A 21,484-nucleotide genomic window follows, 5' to 3' on the forward strand; every position below is an offset into this window, starting at 1 on the left:
TTGGTGCTGTTGCAACCTCCGGCCGCTAGGGGGCGTTGTCCCCCACCCGCGCTGAGCGCCTTCGCGAGCGGCAGCGCCCCCTGGCGGCTTGGAGGTCCGGCGCACCGCGCTTCCAAGCCACGGAAAATCCTTGTCTTCTCCCGGTTTATCGGGATAATCCCAGGCTTCCCCGCCCGGTCCGGATTAATTTAACCCCAAGGGGTGCGTGGCGCTGCGCTGTCGCAGCGGAAGAGACTCGCTGAGGCTCTAAACCAGCGCTGCGCCCTCCCCACACCGCCGCGTCCCCTCACGGCGAAGGCGGGAGGAGGGCGGAGGAAGGGGACGAGGTGACAAAGCCGCGGGTTTCCAGGACGAGGGGGCATGGCTTCGCCGGCCCTGTGGGCTTTGCTGAGGGGCTGCCGCGGGAGGGTCTTGCGGCCCCGGGGGGACCCGCCGGGCAGGGGTTCGGCTGAGGTGGTGGCGACGAGCGAGCGCTACGCGGTGCGGAGGCTGCCCTTCGCCCGGCTGGGTGACAGCGATGTGGCCTTCTTCGAGAGGGTGATGCCCGGCAGGGTGGTCACCGGCGAGGAGGAGGTGAAGCCCTTTAACGTGGACTGGCTGAAGTCGGTGCGAGGTAAGGGAAGCCGGTTGGTAAAGCCTCCTCTCCCCCATCCCGCCCCGCTTCTGTACGAAAAGTTTGGCAAAAGGAAATCTCGCTTTTATTTATTTATGGCCATCGCGTCTGTGCGGACCGCGGAATGTCCTTCCCACCGGACAGCGATTCCCCGTGCTGGGAGCACCGCTGGCACAGCCTGCAGAGTCCTGTTAGTCACAGTGTCACTGCGTCGGCTAAAAAGACCGTGGAGATAAAGACTGCAGGCCAATGTAGTGTATAAGATAAAGAGAGCCGTAGACCTAGAGGAATAAACACCACACGTGCCACCCCAGACAGTGGTTCTATGATTTTATAATAAGGTCCATGCAATCCCAGATCTGTCCACCCCTGGTTCTGCCCCCTGACACGCCCCTTCGGGAATTGGGCCTGGGGGCGTTTGGGACCCCTTCTTCTTCATCTTCATCTTCTTCAAAGCAAGTACAGTCCTTGGAGTTCCTCCAAAGTTCTGGGCTTGGAGGTCGCCGTGTCTGCACGATATCTGCTGGTCCAGGCCTAGAGTGAGATGTTCTTAAACAGGGGTGTTTTTCTACAATTTTACCTTGAAAAGAAGACTAAACATGCTAAAGGAATTTATAGGGATTGATAAAGGGTAAGGGATATAATACCTTCTGAGCTGGGAGGGACCCCCAAGAATCATCCAGTCCAACCTCTGGCCCTGCACAGACACCCCAACAACCCCACCCTGTCCCTCAGAGCGTTGTCCAAACACTCATTGAGCTCTGGGAGCCTTGGGGCCATGACCACTGCCCTGGGGAGCCTGTTCAGTGCCTGACCACCCTCTGGGGGAAGAACCTTTCCCTGATACCCAACCTAAACCACCCCTGACACAGCTCCAGCAGTTCCCTTGAGTCCTGTCACTGGTCAGAGAGCAGGTTCTGATCTAATCTCCTTTACCTTTAGAGATCTGTGCTACCCCTCCAAAATGAGTTTTTCTCATAAAAAACACTCCTTTAAGAATTACCTGATATCTGGTAAACTTTCAGGCTTTCATTAAAAAGAAAAATAATATAAACCCTCTAACTTACTAATTAATTTTTTCAGAAACAAATTGATTCAATTAACAGTTTTGACTCAGAGAAGAATCTGGAAGCTTTGGGGAGACTTGATTGCAGCTTTCCAGTACCTGAAAGGGGCTTACAAAAAGGAGGGAGAGGGACTTTTTATATGGGCCTGGAGTGACAGGACAAGAGAACCAGAGGGCAGGGTTAGATGGGATATTGGGAAGAAATTCTTCCCTGTGAGGGTGGAGAAGTCCTGGACCAGGTTGCCCAGAGAAGCTGTGGCTACCCCATCCCTGGAAGTGTCCAAGGCCAGGTTGGACAGGGCTTGGAGCAACCTGGGACAGTGGAAGGTGTCCCTGCCCATGGCAGGGGGTGGAACAGGATGAGATTTAAGGTCCCTTCCTACCCAAAGCATCCTGGGATTCTGTGACTCTAAACAAAGCACTGTGAATTTTCTGTTGTTTCTGTCAAAGATTTCATGAGAATTTAAACCCTTTCCCATTGCCCCTACTGGAAACCAAGTCTACCTGTCCACGCAAAGTTTTCACAGGGCTTTGAGGGAACGGCTGCTATTGAAGTGTTTGTTTTAAAAGTGCTTAAAATGCCTCGCAGTGGAGGGAGCACTGTTATTTCCCACCTCATGCTTTCCCACCTGTTTCTTTCTGATCCCTGCAGAGCCACAGCTTGCCTTGAGAGTCCCTTGCTTTCATTGCAGGCTGCAGCCAGCTGGTGTTGAAGCCGCAGACAACAGCAGAGGTGTCTCAGGTTCTCAGGTAACTTGCACCTCTTCTGCTGGGCTTGGTGCTGAGGAGACTCAGGCTTAGCCAGGGAGGACCTGGCAGGTAAAGGGAACTTGTAGGTGTTCAGACACCAGTTCCTTAAGTATTGAAGTTGCTGAGGCTGTTTTCTGCATGACTTTTCTGCTCTGATAAATGGTTAAAATTAGGTGTTGTACAGGTACTCAGAGAGGAGCAGTCGTGTAGAAGGATTCAGGAGGGTCTGTTTGAAAAGGTCAAGAAGGTTAGATCAGAACTGGGCAGTTTGAGGATCTGTTTCATCCACGTCCCCTGGTTCACTGGATCACCGTTTGGCTGAAGAGCTAAAGCTGCAGGAGCCTGCTCCTGACTGTGTCAGAACAGGCATGTGGAGCACAGGAAAGGCAAGCAGGACTTCTGAAGGAACTCTGGTGCTGTGGGGCTGGGAGCTCAGAGAGGATGTGGTGGGTGTGCTTGGCAGGGATGTGGCAGGTGGAGCAGCTGAGGCACAGGTTCACCTTTTATTGCCTACAGGGCATTCATTTCTTGGGGGGAGGAGGAGAAGGAGGGCAGTCATGTCTGAAACAACTGCCAGAGGCTGTCTGTCGGAGCCCACAGAGGGAGCCAAGCTGTTAACTGAGACTGCTGCAGAAATAGCTGAGGTGTGAACAGTGAGCAGGGATTTCCAGGCAGATGTCGTGTGCCAGATGTGTAGGTGCACACAGGGCTAACCCCAGGCGTTCATTCCTTTGCTCGGTGCTGGGGTGAGTTCAGGCAGGAGTTGCACTTTCTCACTTTGGCACTGAAAGTGTCCCTTTGTACCAACTTAATCTTTAATCTAAATTTAATCTAAATGCTGCTGAATTTTAAGGACCACTGAGCACTGTCATAACAGCAGACGTTCATGTGGAGGTGAAACTCCTCTGATAGACTGGATTATGGCCTTAAAATGCATAAAATTTCAGGCAGCTTTCTTGTTCCAGGTACTGCTATGAGAGGAACCTGGCAGTGACCCCACAGGGGGGTAACACGGGCCTCGTTGGGGGCAGCGTTCCCGTCTTTGATGAGATTATTCTCTCCACTGCTCTCATGAACCGGGTCATCAGCTTTGACAAGGTGTCAGGTAAATATCACAGAGATGTGAGGCACAGGAATGAGCCCCGGGCCTCAAAACAGGCATTATCCTGGGAACAGATAACAGCAGGATCAGCAGGGTTCAGCCCAGCATCATCATAAGGGGTGTCAGAGGTTTGTTTGGATTTGGAGTTAGGGATCAGGCTGGTGTGAGTCTTTCAGTTCAGAGAGAGAGAACAGGCAGAGATACACTTAATGTGATTGTGTTTTACCAGTCCAGAGTTGTGGGTGGCCAGATGATGAGGTGATGGCAAAGCTCCCCGAGGGGTAGGACAATGCCCTGGAGCGTGCACAGACTCCTTGTGCATTTAAACTGAACCCCAGGAAGTTCTGGAGGAGGAGGTGGTTGCATCTGCTCCTGCTGCTCCTGCCTCTTGGGGAGGCACCTTCTTCTCAGCCATCAGCTTGTAGCAGGGCGTTTTTGTTCCAGGAATCCTCGTGTGCCAAGCTGGCTGTGTCTTGGAGAGACTCAGCGAGTACTTGGAGGAGCAGGGGTTTATCATGCCGCTCGACCTGGGAGCCAAAGGCAGTTGCCACATCGGGGGGAACGTGGCCACCAACGCCGGCGGCCTGCGGCTGTTGAGATACGGCTCCCTGCGAGGGACGGTGCTGGGCCTGGAAGTGGTAAGGCGAGTACCTGGCACTTCCCTTCTCTGTTTAATCCTCCGCTTCTCACTGCTTCCTGCTCCTCTGGCTATCCAAGCATGCAGAAAAGTTCCTCTCCAGGCTTCTGCTATTAACTTTTCCTCGTTGGGCTCTTTTGAGAAGGGTCAGCACGTGACGCATCTGTTACTGCTGCGGCAGCTTCCAGCTCCCACCTCTGTGCTTGCTGACAGAGGTGCTGTTGGGTGGTTTGCTGTTCCAGAGGAGTGAAAAGAAGGTATCTCTATTGGGGGATCCCAGGTTACCTGCATGAAGTTGGTTCCTCTGAGCAGTCTGCTAAATCCAGGTGTCTGGAACACTCTGCTTAATCCATCCTGCAGCACTCTTTTCTAGTGGCTGCTCACTTGGCTTTTAATAGAATCACAGGATCACAGGTTGGTTTGAGTTGGAAGGGACCTTAAAGGTCATCTAAGGCTTAAAGCCCATGCCATAATAACTGCTTTGGGTTCATTTGGCTGCTGGCTTTGTCCTAGAGCCTTTGCTGTTCCTCAGCTGCTTCTGCCCTACAGGCCTGTTCCTCAGTGTGTAAAGGCTGGATTAGGGGTTCTAAAAGATTTCAGGGCTGGGGAGCAGAGCACTAATGGGAAATAAACTGGGCAGGGAACAAAAGCGTGGCTTGGTTTTACTGTGTAGGCTTAGAAGGGAGAGTGTTTGTCTTTCAGGTCAGTCCCTCTAGTGTCAAAATAGCCCTTACTAATGTGCCTTGGTTGATACTCAACCTTGATTTCAGGCTCAAGTGACTTTACCTTATTCTGCTTAACTGTTCACTGTTTCAAGTAGTATTTCTTGTTTCTGTTGAATACCCAGAGCTAGGGCTGCAGAGAATGGCTGGTCTTCTCCACCATTGGTAAAAAAAGCAGAGCAAACTGTATCTTCTGTTATTACTTGTACTGCTGGAAGGAGAGAAGTATGAGGGAAATACCTACTCTATCCTACTCAGGTAGGATATAGAGGGGAGGAAGAGCTGGGAGTGGAGGAGCAGTGTGGGAATGGGCTGCAGCTGGTGTCCCCCTGCTCAAGGTGAGTGGCACCTTGGTCACAGACAAGTTCATGACATCAGATTCCTACCTGGGAGCGCTGACTGGGCCTCCTTGTTCCCACAGGTGCTGGCTGATGGCTCAGCTGTGGACTGCCTGGCCTCTCTGCGCAAAGATAACACAGGCTATGACCTGAAGCAGCTCTTCATCGGATCCGAGGGGACCTTGGGAGTTATCACTGCTGTCTCCATACTCTGTCCTCAGAAACCTAAGGCTGTAAACGTGGCATTCCTTGGTAGGAGCTGATATTAATGATTTCACACCTGAATTCAGAGGCTGGGAAGGGAACGGGGATGGAGAGGAGAAAGCACTGCTCGGCCTGCTGAGCTGGACTGCCAGCATTGGCTGGTTCCTGGGAAATATTGTGGGGCTCTGTGCTGAAATACCTGTGCAGGTATTAAATATCTGCTGAAATAACTGCAAGGGCAGGTTGCTCTGTAAGGAAAGTAGAGCCAGGAGATTAGGGTGAAGATGCAGGTAGGACAGTCCCCTCATAGATGAAGCCCTGGTCTGACAGTATCCAAAAGAGGTGAGCAGGGCAAGTCTGTGACAGAGGGAGAGGCAGCCACCATCCAAGGGCCACCAGGTGACAAGGTGGTGACAAGGCAAGGCTGGGAAGTCAAGTCTGCAGAGTCTGGATCAGCAGAGTTACATGGCCAAGTACAGCTGCTTAAAAGCTCCTTCTGAGTGTCCCTCAGCAGGGACAGAGTTATTTGTGGGGAACCTTCTGAGCCTTTTTTGTCAGAAACCTCCAAAGAGTTTTGGGGGGGTCTGTTTTTGTTCCTGATTGCTCTCTGTGTTCTGTCTGAAGGCTGTCAGAGTTTTGCTAAGGTTCTGGAAACATTCACAACCTGCAGAGCCATGCTGGGCGAGATCCTGTCTGCTTATGAATTCATGGATGAGAAGTGCATGGAATTGGTTGAGAGACATCTCAAGCTGTCCAGCCCAGTGACAGGTACCGGTGACATTCATGCTGTAGAAAGAGGCATTGTACTACTTGGGGATTTTTGGCCTAGTTTTAAACACTTCTTAAAAAGTTGACTCGGTGGCTTTTGAAAAGCCAGTGAGAGTGTTGGCATCTCTCATAATTTTTGTACCCAGTATTCCATTCCAAACACCTTTTATCTTTATTCCATTCCAAACACCTTTAAAAAGATAAGGCTTTTTACTTCTGCTTGTTCCCACAAAACTTAGAGTTTTCTGAAAAGTGCTGGCTAAACAAAGGATAGAGCATGTCAGTGAAGTGCCCTACAGATAAAAGATTGCCTCTTGAGCCCCTCTTCTGCCTGGCACCAGGGAGTCTGGGCACAAAACATGTGCCAAGCTTGGGAGAAGCTCCAAAACCTGCCCTAAATTCCTGTGTTTTATCCTGGAGCATCTGCTTACTCTGGTCTCCCTCACTTTCAGGCAGCCCTTTTTATGTTCTAATTGAAACTTCGGGCTCCAACTCAACCCACGATGAAGAAAAATTGAACAATTTCCTAGAACAGGCCACGGCTTCTGGTTTGGTCACCGATGGAACTGTGGCAACGGACGATAAGAAAATAAAGGCAAGTCAGTGTTTCCTCTTCCACAAATCTCTTCAGGCTGGATTTGTATTTTTCACGGGGAAATGTTCAGACTGATGTTTGGTATAAGCAGGGAACCCAAGAGCCACTTGGTTTATTGGTATCTCTGTGATCTTTGGTTGCTCAGGCGCTGTGGAGCCTGCGGGAGAGGATCACAGAGGCCCTCACTCACGAGGGTTACGTGTACAAGTACGACATCTCTCTGCCTGTGGGAAAGCTCTATGACCTCGTGACTGACATGAGGGCTCGGCTGGGCCAGAGTGCCAAAAGCGTGGTGGGCTACGGCCACTTGGGTACGTGGGGATGCTGGGAAAGGAGGTGATTGCCCTTCTGTGCTCCGGGCTTAGCTGTGCAGCTTCCTAGTGTTAAAGTTTGGGTTTAGAGTAGTGTTCTAGATTAGTGAGAGGCGTAAACTGAGGGCTGTCAGAAGAGGAGGGTGCATCAGGATCCTTGTGTTTGAATTTCATTGCTTTCAGACTGTATTCCTTACATTAATGGCAGGTTGCTGGCCTGCCAGCCAGGGACCTGGTCATTTATATCTTCTTTCTCTGTACTTTCTATTTAAATATTTAACTTGTTCAATTGGACCATCAGTTTGGTTAATGTGCTTAGACATATTTGGCAGGTAAACTCTTTTTTGTCTGAAGTGATTAGTCCTACTGGAAATGAATTGTTTGTGAGCCATTAACCTTCCAACAGAGAGTATAAAGATACTGCAGAGAAAGGCTGATACATTTGTCATCATGCTGGGAAACTAATCTGATTTTACAAGCAGGTAAATTGGTCGCTGAGCAGAGCTGTTCTGTTGTACAAAAAAATAAGGAACACTCTTGAGCACACTTGATTAGGGATGATTTGAAAGACAGGTTGCATAACAAAGGCTCCCTGTGGTAGTGCTTGGTATTGAGGATTAAGCTGTGTGCAGTGAGGGTTTGCTGGGTTGCAGGAAGAGGATCTGGAGGGAGGAGGATGAGTAAGTTTTGTTTATCTTTGTGTGTTTTATCTTCAGAGTACCCAGCAGCTCTGTGCTTAATCAAATACCATCAAACAGTGGCAAAAGGAGAAACTGTTCTGCTTTCTTTGTTTCTGTTGACACAGTGCCAAAGCGCATTTAGGGCACTGCACAAACATAATAGGGAGAGAAAAAGTGATGAAGGGCCATGTTAAAATCTAGTGATCATTTTGAAATGCTCTCGGGGAAGTCTTTGACACGGCATCACAGTGGTGGCACAATAATTGATGCAGCACAGTGGGAATTTTAAAATCACAAAAGTCGGAGTTTGAAAGTAGCATAACTCAAATATTGCACTGGAAGCACGGAAAAACAAAGATCCAGTTTGAATTACTCGTGCACAGAGAGGCTGACGTTTTGTGGGACAGTGAGCTTGTCCTTTTTGTACAGTTTGCAGACTAACAGAGGCCCCATTGTTTGAGTATGTGGAGGAGCCAGGAATGAGTATCCATTGCAGGGCCACCAAGTTTTTCTTCCAGACCCACCTCTGCGACGTTCTCTTCCAGGAGACGGGAACTTGCACTTGAACATCACGGCGGAGTCCTACAGCCATTCCCTGCTGGATGCCATCGAGCCCTTCGTGTACGAGTGGACTGCGAGGTGCAGTGGGAGCATCAGCGCGGAGCACGGGCTGGGCTTCAAGAAGAAGCAGTTCATTCAGTACAGCAAACCCAGCGAGGCAGTGGCGCTCATGCAGCGCTTCAAAGCCATGCTGGACCCCAAAGGGATCCTCAACCCCTACAAGACGCTGCCCTCGGCTCCCGAGAGCAGCACGCGCTGAGGGGCCAGCGGAGGGTGGCCCAGTACCTGCACTTCAGCCATAAACACACTGGTGCATCAGTAGGCACGTGGAGTGCTCCGTGTTTGATTTCTTTATTGGGGTGGAACAAGTAAAGGATCATGGTTGCTCTTTTCAGGGGTGCCTGCTCTTGCTGAAGAACACACCACCGTGCTTCCTGTTTGATCTGAACACTGAAACCAAACATGCAGGTACTGTGTCTGGGTATCCCAGCTCTCTGCATTCGCTCTGATTTTTCTGTGACACCAACCAGAGGAGGCATTTTCTCACTTGGGGTGTGCAAGTGAAGCATCAGAGACACAGCAGAACCTGTGGATGCAAATCTTCCAAGTGAAGATGTTGCTCTTCCTAGCTTGTTTTATGTAATACACTTATCCCAAAGCCCACAACAGCATCAGGTTATGGCCTCTTTAGTGATGCCAACTCCAGGCTGTCCCAAATAGGCATCAGTGTTGTCCCACATACAGGTTTGCAGTCGTGGAAAGACTGGTCAGAGAAGTGAGGGTGCCTGGAGACCCAGCTTCTGGGGTTTATCAACTGGAGGGGAAATGCCAGCAGCCAGGCTGAGGGAGGGGACCCCAGGACATCTGTCTGGCTGGGGCAGGCTGTAGGCGTGCCAGTATTTCCTGCTTCCTTGACTTCCAATCTGTCCTTGACAGCAAGTCATGATTTGCTCTCACAGAGAGATGTAAAATTAACCTTCCCAACCAGGCTGGATAGAGATAACAACAGTGACATTATAATCACCCAGAGGGATAATCCAAAAGGATGGGGCTTGGAGCAGCCTGGTCTAATGGAAGGTGTCCCTGCCCATGGCAGGGTGATGGAACAAGATAAGCTTTAAGTTCCTTCCAATCCAAAGTATCCTGGGATTCCAAGATGGGAGTTCTGCAGTTTCTGGAGGAACAACAGGCCTTGCAGAGGGATCTGGATAGATGGACCATCGGATAGTTGTCAGTGGCATGAAATTTAACAAGTCCAAGTGCCAAATTTTGTGCCCAAGACCAAGTGACGCTGAGCACAAGTATAAACTGGGAAAGGAACAGCTGGGAAGCAGCCCTGCAGAAAGGATGTGGGGATCTTGGTTGGCAGCAGCTCAGTAGGAACCAGTGGTAGCCAGGAGGGCAAAAGGCATCCTGGGGGCATCTCACATGGCACAGCCAGCAGGGCAGGAGAAGGGATGGTCCCACTGTGCTCAGCACTAGTGTGGCCTCACCTGGAGCCCTGTGTGCCAGGGTGGGCCCCATCATCAAAGATGATGTGAAGGTACTTGAATGTGTCCAGAGAAGGACAACCATGCTGGTGCCAGGGCTGGAAGACGTGTCCTGGGAGGAGGCTGAGGGCTCTGGGTTTGTCTGGTTTGGAGAGAAGGAGGCTGAGGGGCGACCTCATCACTCTCTGCAGCCTCCTGAGGAGGGGACGTGGAGAGGGAGGTGCTGATCTGATGGGAACGGCTCAAAGCTGTGCCAGGGGAGGTTCAGACTGGACATTACAGAGCAAATAATCAAATACTGCAACAAGATTCCTGGAGAGGTGGTTGATGCCCCCAGACTGTCAGTGTTCCAGAGGCATCTGGACAATGCTGTAACTTTAGGATAGCCCTGAACTGGTCAGGCAGTGGATCAGATGATTGTCGTAGGTCCCTTCCAGCTGGACTGTTCTATTCTAACGTGGTGGGTTTTGTTGGTTTGGAGTTTTGGTTTTGTTTGCTACAGTCTGTTTTGAAATAACAGAAGAGATGGTAATTTATGGTTTGTTGTACAAAACCACATTGTCACCCTTCCGCTGCAGATGGCAGTGAGTCATCTGGTCTGCTTGGTGCTTGCTTGTCATATCCGCACTTACCAACACCTGTCACTCTTAACCCAGGCTCTGTTGTGTCCAAACGAAGGTGATGATTGGGAAGAGCCTAGGGATTTGCCAAAGGTAAATAACCTGACCACCTTCTACAACAAAATGACACTTTCTGTCAACATGGGTGCATCTAATGAATCCAAGCAGAGACAGATGTTGTCCAGGCAGCTCTACCTCATAACTTTATTACCCCATATATACATTTTTTTACCCCATGTATATAGAGGACATCAAGGCAAGCCAGATGTTTCTTATCCCCACACATGCCCACGTGACTGCTTTCATTCACAAAGAACAATTATGCCTCAAGGGGCCTTCCAGCTTGACCTTGTGATTCTTTTCACACACACTAATCTTAGCTCTGGCTAGCTTAGGACCAGAATACTTTTGCTTTAGTATTTTCTTCTTCTTCTTTTATTGTCCAGGTGGACAGTGGTGTCTGTCTAGCTGCCCCTACACATGGGGAAAGCCCTACACGTGGGTGTCAGCAAAGCCTTTGATGCTCTTTCCCATAGTCTTGTCCAGGGTGGGCAGGGGTTTGAGCGGCCTGGTCCAATGGAAGGTGTTCCCTTGCCCATGGCAGGGGGTCAGAACGAGGCGAGCTTCCAACTCAAACCATCCTATGACTCTGTGATTCTCCTGGACAAGCTGACAAGGCACAGAGCAGCTGCCTGGGCTGTGGGACAGGTCAGAAGCTGGCTGTGCTCAAAGGGTGCTCATTGGTGGTTTTTACTCCCATGTACTGGTTTGGGAAGCCTTGCTGGATGCCATGAGGGTAGGACACAGTAGCTGTATTCTCTGCTAGCTGCTTTTCAGTGATTTTGGCTCCTTTGCAGAGCAGTGACATAAAAGTTCCATCCAGAGCCTTTTCCTTGGGAGAGGAATCATCCTGGGGAGTCAGTTTTCTTCTGTTTTAGCCCAGAACACAGTCTCTACAATGCTGGGAGCTGTTGGATTGCATTAAGGATGCTGGCTTATGCTCAGCACCGTGTTGCAAACACCCTTCCCGATACAATTCTAAGATCACACCTCTCTCAGCTTGGCCACATGGATGCTTTTGACAGGAATACCTCCGTGTCCTGCCCTCCCATCTTGTCCCTTCAACTCTTTTTCTCTGCTATGGGACACTCTCCACCTCTCCATTCCTCAGGATGAGTTAGAGAGGAGCTGATCGACCTCTTCTTGGGCGAAGCAGAGTGAAAAATGCCATCATTAGCAAAAAGGAAGAATTTCTCCACAAAAAGAGTTAGACATCAGAAGGGGTTGCCCAGGGAGGTGGTGGAGTCCCCATGCCTGGAGGTGTCCAAGGAATGACAAGGAATGAGCACTCAGTGCTCAGGTCTGGTTGACAAGGTGGGCATCAGGCACAGGTTGGATTCGATGATCTTGGAGGTCTTTTCCAGCCTAAATGATTCTAGAATCCTGTGGTTCTGTGAAGGAGGAGACAGCCCATGGAACACAGCCTGTGCTGCTTGCATGTGGGGTGATGCAAAAATATGAAAAGTCTGCGATGTTTTTGAGGGAAAAATATGCAGGATTTGCTTTCTGCTAGGATAAGCTGATGCAGCTCATTCTTTCCAAATCAGACTGTTTATATTCTCTGCCTTTTTCCTACACCATTCTTTCTCTTTTTTCCCCCGAACTACTGACCATCACTGTTTAAAATACAGGCTTTCCACGTGAAAGGCTCTTTTTGGGAAGCAGAACTTTCCATACTCCTGCTTTTCAGCTACACATGGAGAGAGTGCTCGGGAGGGAGTCAAGGCTGACACACAACCCAGTGCTGTGGCCAGGGAAGTTCTGGCACAGCTCCACTTAACCATCTTCCTTACACATGAAGATCCTAAAGCTCCATGTAAGTTTTACTGTTTCACTAAACCATAGAGCAGTTCCCTGAGGGAATAGAAGGGAGGAGTTATTGTAGGGTAATTTTACAGGAGCTTTCCTAGACCTTAAACACCAGCATTACTCTCCTGTTCCATGTTCTCAGTGATGCTTTCAAATAGTGGTGCACTGTTGTACGGGGGGGAGAGACAGGGTGGGTACATGTGTGTGTATTTTTACAAAGACTCATTGTGGCAGGGGCTTCTTGTCCAAAATTCTGTATTTTTCTGGGACAGACTGGAGTGTTAGGATGATGTGGACTCTCCACACTTTGGAGCAGTGGTCTTCTGGCACAGTGAGGAAGCACTTGGCTCTCTGTACTGCTTTTGCCTCTCTCTCTGGACTGGTTTTTGGCTGGGATATTTTCTTCACAGTAGCTGGTCTGGGGCTCTGTTTAGAGCAGTGATGGAAGCACTGGGATGTTGTACCTGTTGCTGAGTGGTGCTTGCACAGTGTGAAGGTTTTTTCTGCTCCTCACCCTGCCCCCCTGTGAGGGGCTGGGGTGTGCAAGGAGCTGGGAGGGGCCACGGCTGACCCCGCCTGACCACCGGGATATCCCACGTGTAGGACCCATGCTCAGCAATAAAAGCTGGGGAAGAGGGAGGAAGGAGGGCATTCCCAAGTCACCTTTACACGTGATGGAGCCCAGCTCTCCCGGAATAGGAAGCTTTGCTTCCCTTTATCACAACCCATGAATTTTTGCACATTCACCCCTCTGATTGTCCCCATCCCACTGTGGGGGTAAGAGCGAGCAGCTGCACGGGGCTGAGCCCCCCCAGGGACTGCCCCCCAACATGGAGCAGAGCCAGTCTGGAGCTGTGAATCCAGTGCCCCAGCTCACTAATCCTGCATCAGCTGGCTGACCTTCACTGCCCTGGCCTCCGAGCAGCCCACTCCCACATGAAATCAAATATTCCTGCCTGGCATTGTTTTGGGTTTTTTTGGCATAACCAAACCTAATGATTCGTGTGCAACAGCCCAGGAGAGAGCAACGAACCAATTGTAAAAGTGCAAAAAATGGGCTTTTGTGATCCATGGGCTGTACCAGCTCCTGAGCGAGAAGCGGCACAGCTGACGTGTGTAACGTAACAGGAGAAAGAGGTCCATGAAATGTGCCCCCTTTGCCAGCAGCAACGGGTGCTGTGCCAAGAGTGACCCTAGAAGTTCTCTGTAAAAGAGCACATTGACTCGTGTTCTAGCAAGAAACTCAGGGAAAGCAACCCTACACCTTGCTAATCTCTGATCTTGGTAAGCACTGGGGTTGGGGCTGGCCTGGGGAAGCTGTGATTTAAAAGGAAATGCTGCGTTTTTGGGCACTCTGAAGACAGAGCACCATAGGTGAAGGAGTTCTGAGGACTTGGCTGTTGGTGGGGCAGGTTGGGACACAGCATACGAGGTTTAGAAAGGTGACACTGTGGGTGGGGAGGGAAAGGGGAGCACCAGGAGATGCATGGAACATGGCATGGCCATAAAAGACAAAAAGCAACAACTTAATCCCCCCTGATCCAGGCTGGGAGATGTGGCTACACTCTTGCCCAAATGAGGAGAGCATTGGCTTCATCTCTGCGTAGGGAAGAGGGAGATGACCCCACTTCCAGAGCTGCAGGACAAATCCTGCTCTCACCAGGGCAATTTGCAACTGTCAAACCCACTTTGTCTAGTGCTGGTGTACAGCAGCCTCGGTGGAATTTTAAATTCCTGCATAATGCAGGTTGTAATGGTAGTTATCACCAAGAAGTAATTTTGCAAACAAACCATAAAATAAGGCTCAATTATGGGCAAGAACTCTCCCCCCACCAAGGCCTGGATACAGCCAAGTCTCTAAACCATTAACCTCCAGCTACAATAATTCCATTTTTACCAAAAAGTGGGAAGTCTGAATGTTTTAAGAGGAATTTTCAGTAAGTGAGCAACCATTCCTGTTTTGCTGATGTCCCTAATTTCCTTTTACCGAATGTGTCTGGCAGGGAATTACAGTCCCAACCCACTGTGCAAGAAGCAGAGGAAAGGCACAGCAGGTGCTGTGACATTCAGGGTCACAAAGGGACCAGTGCCCTCCAGCAGCCCCACACCACCAGCACCCTGCCTGGATCCTGCTGTGAGCCCCCCACACCTGCAGCCAGGAGAGAGGGGGGTCCCCACTAAGGGGTCCCTGCCAAACCTTTCCTTCCCTGCAAAGCTGTTGCAAATGCTGTGTCCTGGGGCAGCTTATTATACCTCTGTTGATGTCCTGCCACACCAGCGCTTTCCATGGCTTATTAATTAACTCCCACCCACTCTGTGAAACACCTAGCCACTCCCTGTGTCCTCACCTACCCATTTATAGCCAGGAGGGGATGCTAGAAATAGATACGTGGGCACTAAGAGGCAGAGGAGATGAAAAAGGTGCTGGACTCGATTTGCAAATGAGACATTTCCCAGCTCGAAGGAGCATGAAAAGCCCTGGGTGCACTCCAAGGTAAGGGCAGAGGGAGCCGAGTGCTCGGGGTGCCGAATTAAAACTGCGGGAAGTTCTGCTTCAGGTAATCCCTGGAAGTTGTTAATAACCTATAGACTTAGTTCCAGTCTGCTCCAGTGTAAGGGATTAATTTTGCCACGAATATTTCTTTCCGGTGTTCCAGGTCTTTTAATTTGAAAGAACCTTGTGAAGTTGACGCAGAGGTCTGTTATTTTCTGCTTAAGCCAAAGCAACAAGGAGGTTGCCCCAAGCCTTAAAGCATCCGTAGCGGCACCTCCAAGAGAGGCAGTTTTCCATGTTTTCTTCGCAGCTGGGAGATGGCACAGCACAGGTTGGAAAGGCAAGTGGAGCCACCGGCGCCAGCCCTGCCGAGTGCTCCGCAAGTCTTTTGGCTTCTTAGAAGAATTGTGTATTTTGACAGTCAGCTCCCAGGTGCTTCCTCCCAGGGCTCCCAGGCTGGTTGCCTGTCACGGACGCTTAGGTAACTTCAGCGCGGTGTTCGAGTTGGGGCTTTCTCTCTTGAGCTTTGCTTTGCCAGATCTTGGAGGTCTTTTCCAGCCTAAATGATTCCGTGATTCTGTTCAGGTCAGAGACTTGCAGTGTTGTGACAAAGGGTGGGGTGTATGACACTGAGGGAACAGTCTTTAAGGCTCTCACAGAGGTGTGCCAGGGTGGTGGGAGCCTAACAGGGGGTGAAACCCCAGTGCAGGTTTGCAGGACACAGAATCATAGAATATCCTGAGCTGGAAGGAACCCACAGGGATCATCGAGTCCACCTACTGGCCCTGCAGAGGATAACCCAAAAAAATCACATCATGTGCCTGAGAGCGTTGTCCAAAATCTTGATATTCTCATAACTTCCATGAGGTGTATCTGAAGTATATGGAGCTTGAAATGTAATCGTTGTTCTCTGCAGACTTTCAAGGAGTTGTCATGTCTTACTCACCTGTCACTGGAAGCAAGGTCTGGTAGCAAATCCCACACTGGTCCTGTGCTGTTTCCTGGCAGAGCAGTGGCACTGTGTTTAAAACAGGATGTGTATGCTCTGGGTAAAGGTCCTACACAGTTTCTATCAGTAAAAACCCTGAATCATTTCAAGAGCTCACTTGTTTACAAGAACAAGGTCTGCAGGAATGTTGGAGATTTGTCATAAGAGGAGGGAAAGGTCCCATCAGTTTGGTCCGTGAGAGGTTTATTCCCACTCGGTGTGTGGGACTGTCATGCTGCAGCCAGTGGCAGCCCCTGTGAGTGCAGCTGTGGGTGGCCAAGCCCAGGGGGTGATGGGGACAGGACCCCCTGTGGTGGTCAGGACCTGGCTGCACGAGTGCACTGACCAGCACCCCACATACCTGCAGCCCCTCCTCTCATCCCCCCGTCTCTGTTTTCCCACACTCCTCCCTGGGGATCACCTCGATCCCTGCCCTTGGCCCTTCCCCTGGACACCTCCATTGCATGCCTTTGCTGGGCTGAGGGCAGCAGAGTCCCCTCCATGTCCCCACTCCCTGCTCATTCCCTGAGCTGGAAGGCAGATATCTTTCCATCCATTCATCCATCCCTCCATCCCAGGCAGAGGAACAAGCACTGTGCCATGAGAATGCATCATTTGTCATCCCTGGGACAAGAAGCCTGTTATTTCTGTGCATCCTGGCACCTCCATGGACCACGTGCCACAGAAATCAGTCACTCTTGCTCCTTAAAACCGCCGTGGTTTTGGCCTAGATAATTTGGACCTTTATCCCCACTGTGTCTCCAGATGCAGAATCCAGCTGTTGTTTGGTTTTGGGCTGACAAAACAGGTCTGCTGGGAGCATTCAGTTAGGTTGGAGATAAACTCACCGTGCTGGACATGTCTGGAGATTTGAAGGCAGGAAGGCACTTTGTAATCCTTTATTTAAGTAAATAATTATTAAAATATCATGAGATTCCTTAAGGTGATTGGATACAGCGGTCTACAGAGCCTGTCTTCTTGCAGCAGGAGGGGCTGCTAGTCCTTCTAGAGCATGTCGTGAGCCTGACCTGCCTTCAGGATGATTTGGGGTGTGTGCGATTTGTTTGCCCCATAAGACATCAGTCAGAGTTGCCATTCTGGGGACACCACCCAAACAAATAAATGGACCATTATGGCACTAATTGCACATAAGAAAAGGAGGACATTGCAAAAGGAGGACATTGCCAGACCAGCTCAGGAAGGACCTCCAGGCAGGCAGGGTGGTGGAAAACTATTGCACCAGCAACATCTTTCAGTTTAAATGAAAGACCAAGAAGATTGGCAGGGGCTGCATGTGGCTGATGTGAGCCTGCTTGCTGCCTGTGGGCCCCTCTGCCTTCCTTCTCCCATCCCATCTCCAGGGATAGGGGATTGTCCCACTCCTGCCCCCCAACAAACCTGGGACCAAAACTGAGGAAATCCTGATGAAATCTTGCCTGCAGCAATGTCTTGAAACTATTCCTGCAGAAGCTGTGCTGTAAATTCCCGTCAGAGGTTGGTACCAGCTGTGGCTGAGGGTGTTCTCTGGCTTTGGGAAGGGCTCTTGGAGAAAGGTTTGGAGCCTTGCTTGCTCCCTTGGGAAAGTGGGAACCATGAGTGCGACCATACCATGCTGTAAATTGGGATTATATCTTCCCAAAACAACTTAAAACCATATCTAGTGCATTTTGGGAATGGTGGCTGAAAACATGGAATTCACAATGAGTTAAAACATCAGAGAAGTCAGATCAAGCTTAGTGATGAAAAATCCCTTTTTGGTGGGCATCACACCTTCAAAAGATCCTCTCTGTGTCCCAGCAGGACACTGGTGATGATCGTGGTATCACAGGATGGTTTTGATTGGAAGGGACCTTAAAGACCCCCTGGACTCATTCCAAGCCCCTGCCACAGGCAAGGACACTTTGATACATGGTGGTTGCCTAATTAGTGCTGGAAAACATTCTCCCCCTCGTTGTTACCCAGCCCTTCCATTTCAAAGTGGGGTGTAATTAATCATTACAAACCAAACCTTGTTTGGTTATTAATTGATTTTCTGACTTGAAAAATCTCTGTTATATTGAAAAAAACCCCCTCCATTTAGTGTTTCTTTGTGTTCCCCATCTTCTGGAGTGATGCAATTACAGGAGCTGCTCAGGTTTCTCACCAGGAAAGTCTTTATAGCCCTACAAAGGGCTCGTTTTCTAGTGAATAATCTGGGAGTTTGAATAGTGAATAAGCTCTAATAAAGCCCCAGAAAAGCAAAACAAAAGCAAAACAAAAGGCAGCATAGCAGAGTGGAAGGCTGTTGGAAAAGCTTAGGCTCTTCGTGAAGCACACTGTGTCTTGCCAAAGGCCAAAATTAGGAGAATAATAGTGAAAATGCAATTTCTCACTGTCTTGTCTCTAACACCAGAGCTGCTGACACAGCTGGGGGTGCCAAAGGCGGCTGCCACCACTGAGACCTAAAACTGTGCTCCCAGGGATTAAAATTCCCAAGGGCAAGACGCAAAGTTTGGTGGTTCAGGGAAGGACTATCGGATAAAAATCCACTGAAACTCTTCTTCTTTTTCCAGGCATACCAGATGTCTCATCATTTTCAGCCTTTTGCTGGGACTCATCTTCCTGTCAGGATTCTTCCATAGGAAGGATAAGGATTATGGGTAAGTGAAGCAGAGGCAAGGCTTTGTGTGCCCAGGCAGCCACCACCTAACTGTGACACCTGATTCAGCTCTCATGAGGCTTAGGCTGGAAGGACAGTGTCCCCAAAATAAGTGCTAGGTCCATGTTTGGGTGGGTAAGGAATCAAATTAGCCAAAATGCAGGTCTTCAGGGCAAAATCAGCAGGGTAGGGAACGAAAAAGGGATTGAGCTGAAGCCTTTGGGTAAGGGAGAAACGGGAGAGAGAGAAAACTCTTGACATCTGCGCTGGAGGGACGGGGCTGGTTTGGGTGCAGCCTTGCACCAGCTGGAGGTGTGGTGTCAGAGGAGCCCCTGGGTTTGGCTGTGCAGGGTCTCAGGGATGGGGTGCAGCACCGGAGAGGCCGCTTGCCCCATCTGTCACCTTCCTGCAGAATCTTCGACAGCCACGAGGACCAAACTGTCGCCTTCCTGCAGAATCTCAAACAGCCACTGCTGACCTCTCCCACGCCGTGCCATGCCAAGACAAACGTCATGTTCCTCAAGACCCACAAGACAGCCAGCAGCACCGTGCTCAACATCATGTTCAGGTTTGCAGAGAGGTACAACCTCACCGTCGCCCTCCCCGCTGGCCAGCTCTTCCACCTCGGCTACCCGAGGATTTTCAGGGCCCACTTTGTGGAGGATTTTGAAGTCATAGGCCAAAACTACAACATCATGTGCAACCACCTGCGGTTTAACCCCTCGGAGGTAAGAAAGAGCCACAGCACCTGCGGAGAAACCTGGCTGGGACAGCAGTGCCTCTGGAATAACCTCTTCTTCCTCCCACAAATAGGTGCAAAAGGTGATGGCACCCAACACCTTCTACTTCTCCATCCTGAGGAACCCCATTCCTCTGATGGAGTCTTCCTACATCTACTTCAAGAACAATGTCCCCGCCTTCAGGAGCTCCAAGGACGTGAACGAGTTCCTGGCATCACCCACGAGGTATTACCACCCAGCAGATTACAGGGAGAACATCCACGCCAGGAATATTATGTGGTTTGACTTTGGCTACGACAACAACGCGGAGGACGACACAGAGTACACCCAGGGCATCCTCGAGGAGATCGAGCAGAACTTCCACCTCATCCTTATAGCAGACTACTTCGATGAGTCCATGATCCTCTTGAAGCACACTTTGTGCTGGGATCTGGATGATGTGATTTACTTCAAGCTCAATTCCAGAAGTCAGGACACTGTCCAGACTTTGACTCCGGAAAGTGAGGAGCGGGTAAAAGCGTGGTGCTCGCTGGACTGGAAGCTCTACCTGCACTTCAACCAGAGCTTCTGGAGGAGAATTGAGGAGACCATAGGGCTGGAGGTGCTGGAGAAGGAGGTGGATCACCTGCGAACCAGACAGAAGGAGCTCATGGAGACCTGTCTCTTGGAGCAGGAGCCAGTGGGGAAGGATCACATCCGGAACAAAGCTTTCCAGCCTTACCAGTCAGGGGCTGCAAATATCCTGGGGTACAACCTCAGACAGAACTTGGACAACAGGACTCTGAGAACCTGCCAGAAACTGGTCATTCCAGAGCTCCAGTACACGACCTACCTTTACACTGTCCAACACCCACACAAGAAGGGGAAGGAGCTGGGGTTGCCATTGCCGTGGACCAGTCCCCAGGAGAGGATGCAGCTCCCAAATACCAACTAGGACACATGACAACCCACTGTGGCTTCCCACTGCTTCGCATCACCCCATGTCTGGCATGTGACTGACTGACACAAGACAGGACTCTTGTGCATGAGGGGAGGCAGTGGGGGCTTTGTTCAGGGTCACCGAGTTGGTGGTTGGTCCCTTTTTGGGGACCTTGAGCCAAAGGCTCTGTGTTGGTCAGATCCTGTGTGATCCTTCCTGCCTGCTCCCAGCTGGGGAGTGCTGGGCAGGCTGCAGCTGACATAGACATTCCAGCTTCTTAATCATTAATTACAGGTGTGATCATTTGCCTGCTTTAATTTCATTTGATATCCATCACTACATCCAGTCTGGTCACAGCTCACTGGAGCAAGTCCTGATTTTTTGGGTTTAGGGGAGAGGGAGGGAGACAAGGAGAGCGCAACAAGGGGATGCAGCTCTCAAAGGAGAGGGAGACATGTTGGATGTCCCATCCAGCAGCATCCACGCTCAACGAGGAGTAACCACCATGCACTGCAGGGGCTGCCTTTGGGATGGGAGTCCCAAGCATCTGTCCCAAAGCCAGGCGTGCTGACTGGCTGCCTTTCTCCGTGGCATGTGAGATGTTCCTTTCACCTGTGTCACGAGGTGTGGCAGCCTCTGCCCCACGTGGGACACCCTGGTACTCCTCTGGGAGGACATTTTGTGGCTTTGCCCCTCTCTCTTGTGTGAGAGTCTGTGGGCAGGGAAGGTCCTTTGGGATCAGCATCCCTGAAGGCCTTTATCAGCATAGGGTTTGTTGGGTCTCCCCTTGCTGCGTTGGCTGAACTCTCTGGCACAGATTAGGAGGGGATGGAGTGAGGCACTGCTTTGGGCACGCTGGTGCCATCCAGGTCCCCACTGCCACCCCTGCTGGTGCAAGAAGGAGACACCAGCTCAGCTTCTAAGTTTATTGGCACTGTTGGCACCGAGGGGTGTGTTGGGAACTGGTGACGAGCAGTCACCACATCCACGGGGCTGGTGCTGCCACCTTGACCAACGTTCCTGGCACTGCCACAGCAGCAGGGCCACAGGTGGCAGGATGGGGAGGATGGATCTGGGGTTCCTTGGCTGGCAGTGTTGCCTCAGGGCAACACTGAAGCTGTGGGGCAGCAGCTCCAGCTGGGAAGTATGAGAGATGCTGTCTGGGGAGCAGGGTGGGAAGCAGACCCAGGATTTTCTTCAACTCTGTTTAAATCCATCAGGGAAGCAGCTGAGGCAGGGGTTAACCTGCCCTGCAACCTGTGCTCCTCACAGCACAGGTGTCCAGCAGCAACAACAGAGATTAACAGCATTTTCAACGGTTCCCTGCTCCAGGAACCCTCTTAACCCGAGGCTCAGGAGGCATTTGTGCCAGCAGGGTG

General features: G+C 50.6%; 2 protein-coding genes across 4 annotated transcripts; both read left to right on the forward strand.

Annotated features, from left to right (window-relative positions):
- Positions 1-105: 105 nt before the first annotated feature.
- Positions 106-8,823, forward strand: D2HGDH (D-2-hydroxyglutarate dehydrogenase). 2 transcript variants are annotated; one of them, XM_027724906.2, is made up of 9 exons: positions 106-613; positions 2,372-2,429; positions 3,395-3,534; positions 3,976-4,169; positions 5,312-5,480; positions 6,057-6,200; positions 6,653-6,795; positions 6,941-7,106; positions 8,332-8,823. In XM_027724906.2, exons 1-9 carry the CDS (start codon positions 361-363, stop codon positions 8,604-8,606), a joined length of 1,542 nt encoding a protein of 513 aa, XP_027580707.1. In that variant the 5' UTR covers positions 106-360; the 3' UTR covers positions 8,607-8,823. The 2 variants fall into 2 exon arrangements, with proteins under 2 accessions (XP_027580707.1, XP_039247086.1); XM_039391152.1 differs by lacking the exon at positions 2,372-2,429 and having other exon boundaries at positions 530-613.
- A 2,739-nt stretch (positions 8,824-11,562) lies between these two features.
- On the forward strand, positions 11,563-20,461 carry GAL3ST2 (galactose-3-O-sulfotransferase 2). Of its 2 annotated transcripts, none has more exons than XM_039391153.1 (4): positions 11,563-15,301; positions 18,361-18,447; positions 18,859-19,174; positions 19,260-20,461. In XM_039391153.1, the coding sequence occupies exons 1-4, from the start codon at positions 15,138-15,140 to the stop codon at positions 20,118-20,120; spliced, it is 1,428 nt and encodes a 475-aa protein (XP_039247087.1). In that variant the 5' UTR covers positions 11,563-15,137; the 3' UTR covers positions 20,121-20,461. The 2 variants fall into 2 exon arrangements, with proteins under 2 accessions (XP_039247087.1, XP_027580711.1); XM_027724910.2 differs by having other exon boundaries at positions 11,563-14,820.
- The last annotated feature ends 1,023 nt before the right edge of the window (positions 20,462-21,484 follow it).

This window comes from Pipra filicauda, unplaced genomic scaffold (assembly GCF_003945595.2).
Source record: "Pipra filicauda isolate LSUMZ 115617 unplaced genomic scaffold, ASM394559v2 scaffold90_size2875636_pilon, whole genome shotgun sequence".
Taxonomy (NCBI): domain Eukaryota; kingdom Metazoa; phylum Chordata; class Aves; order Passeriformes; family Pipridae; genus Pipra; species Pipra filicauda.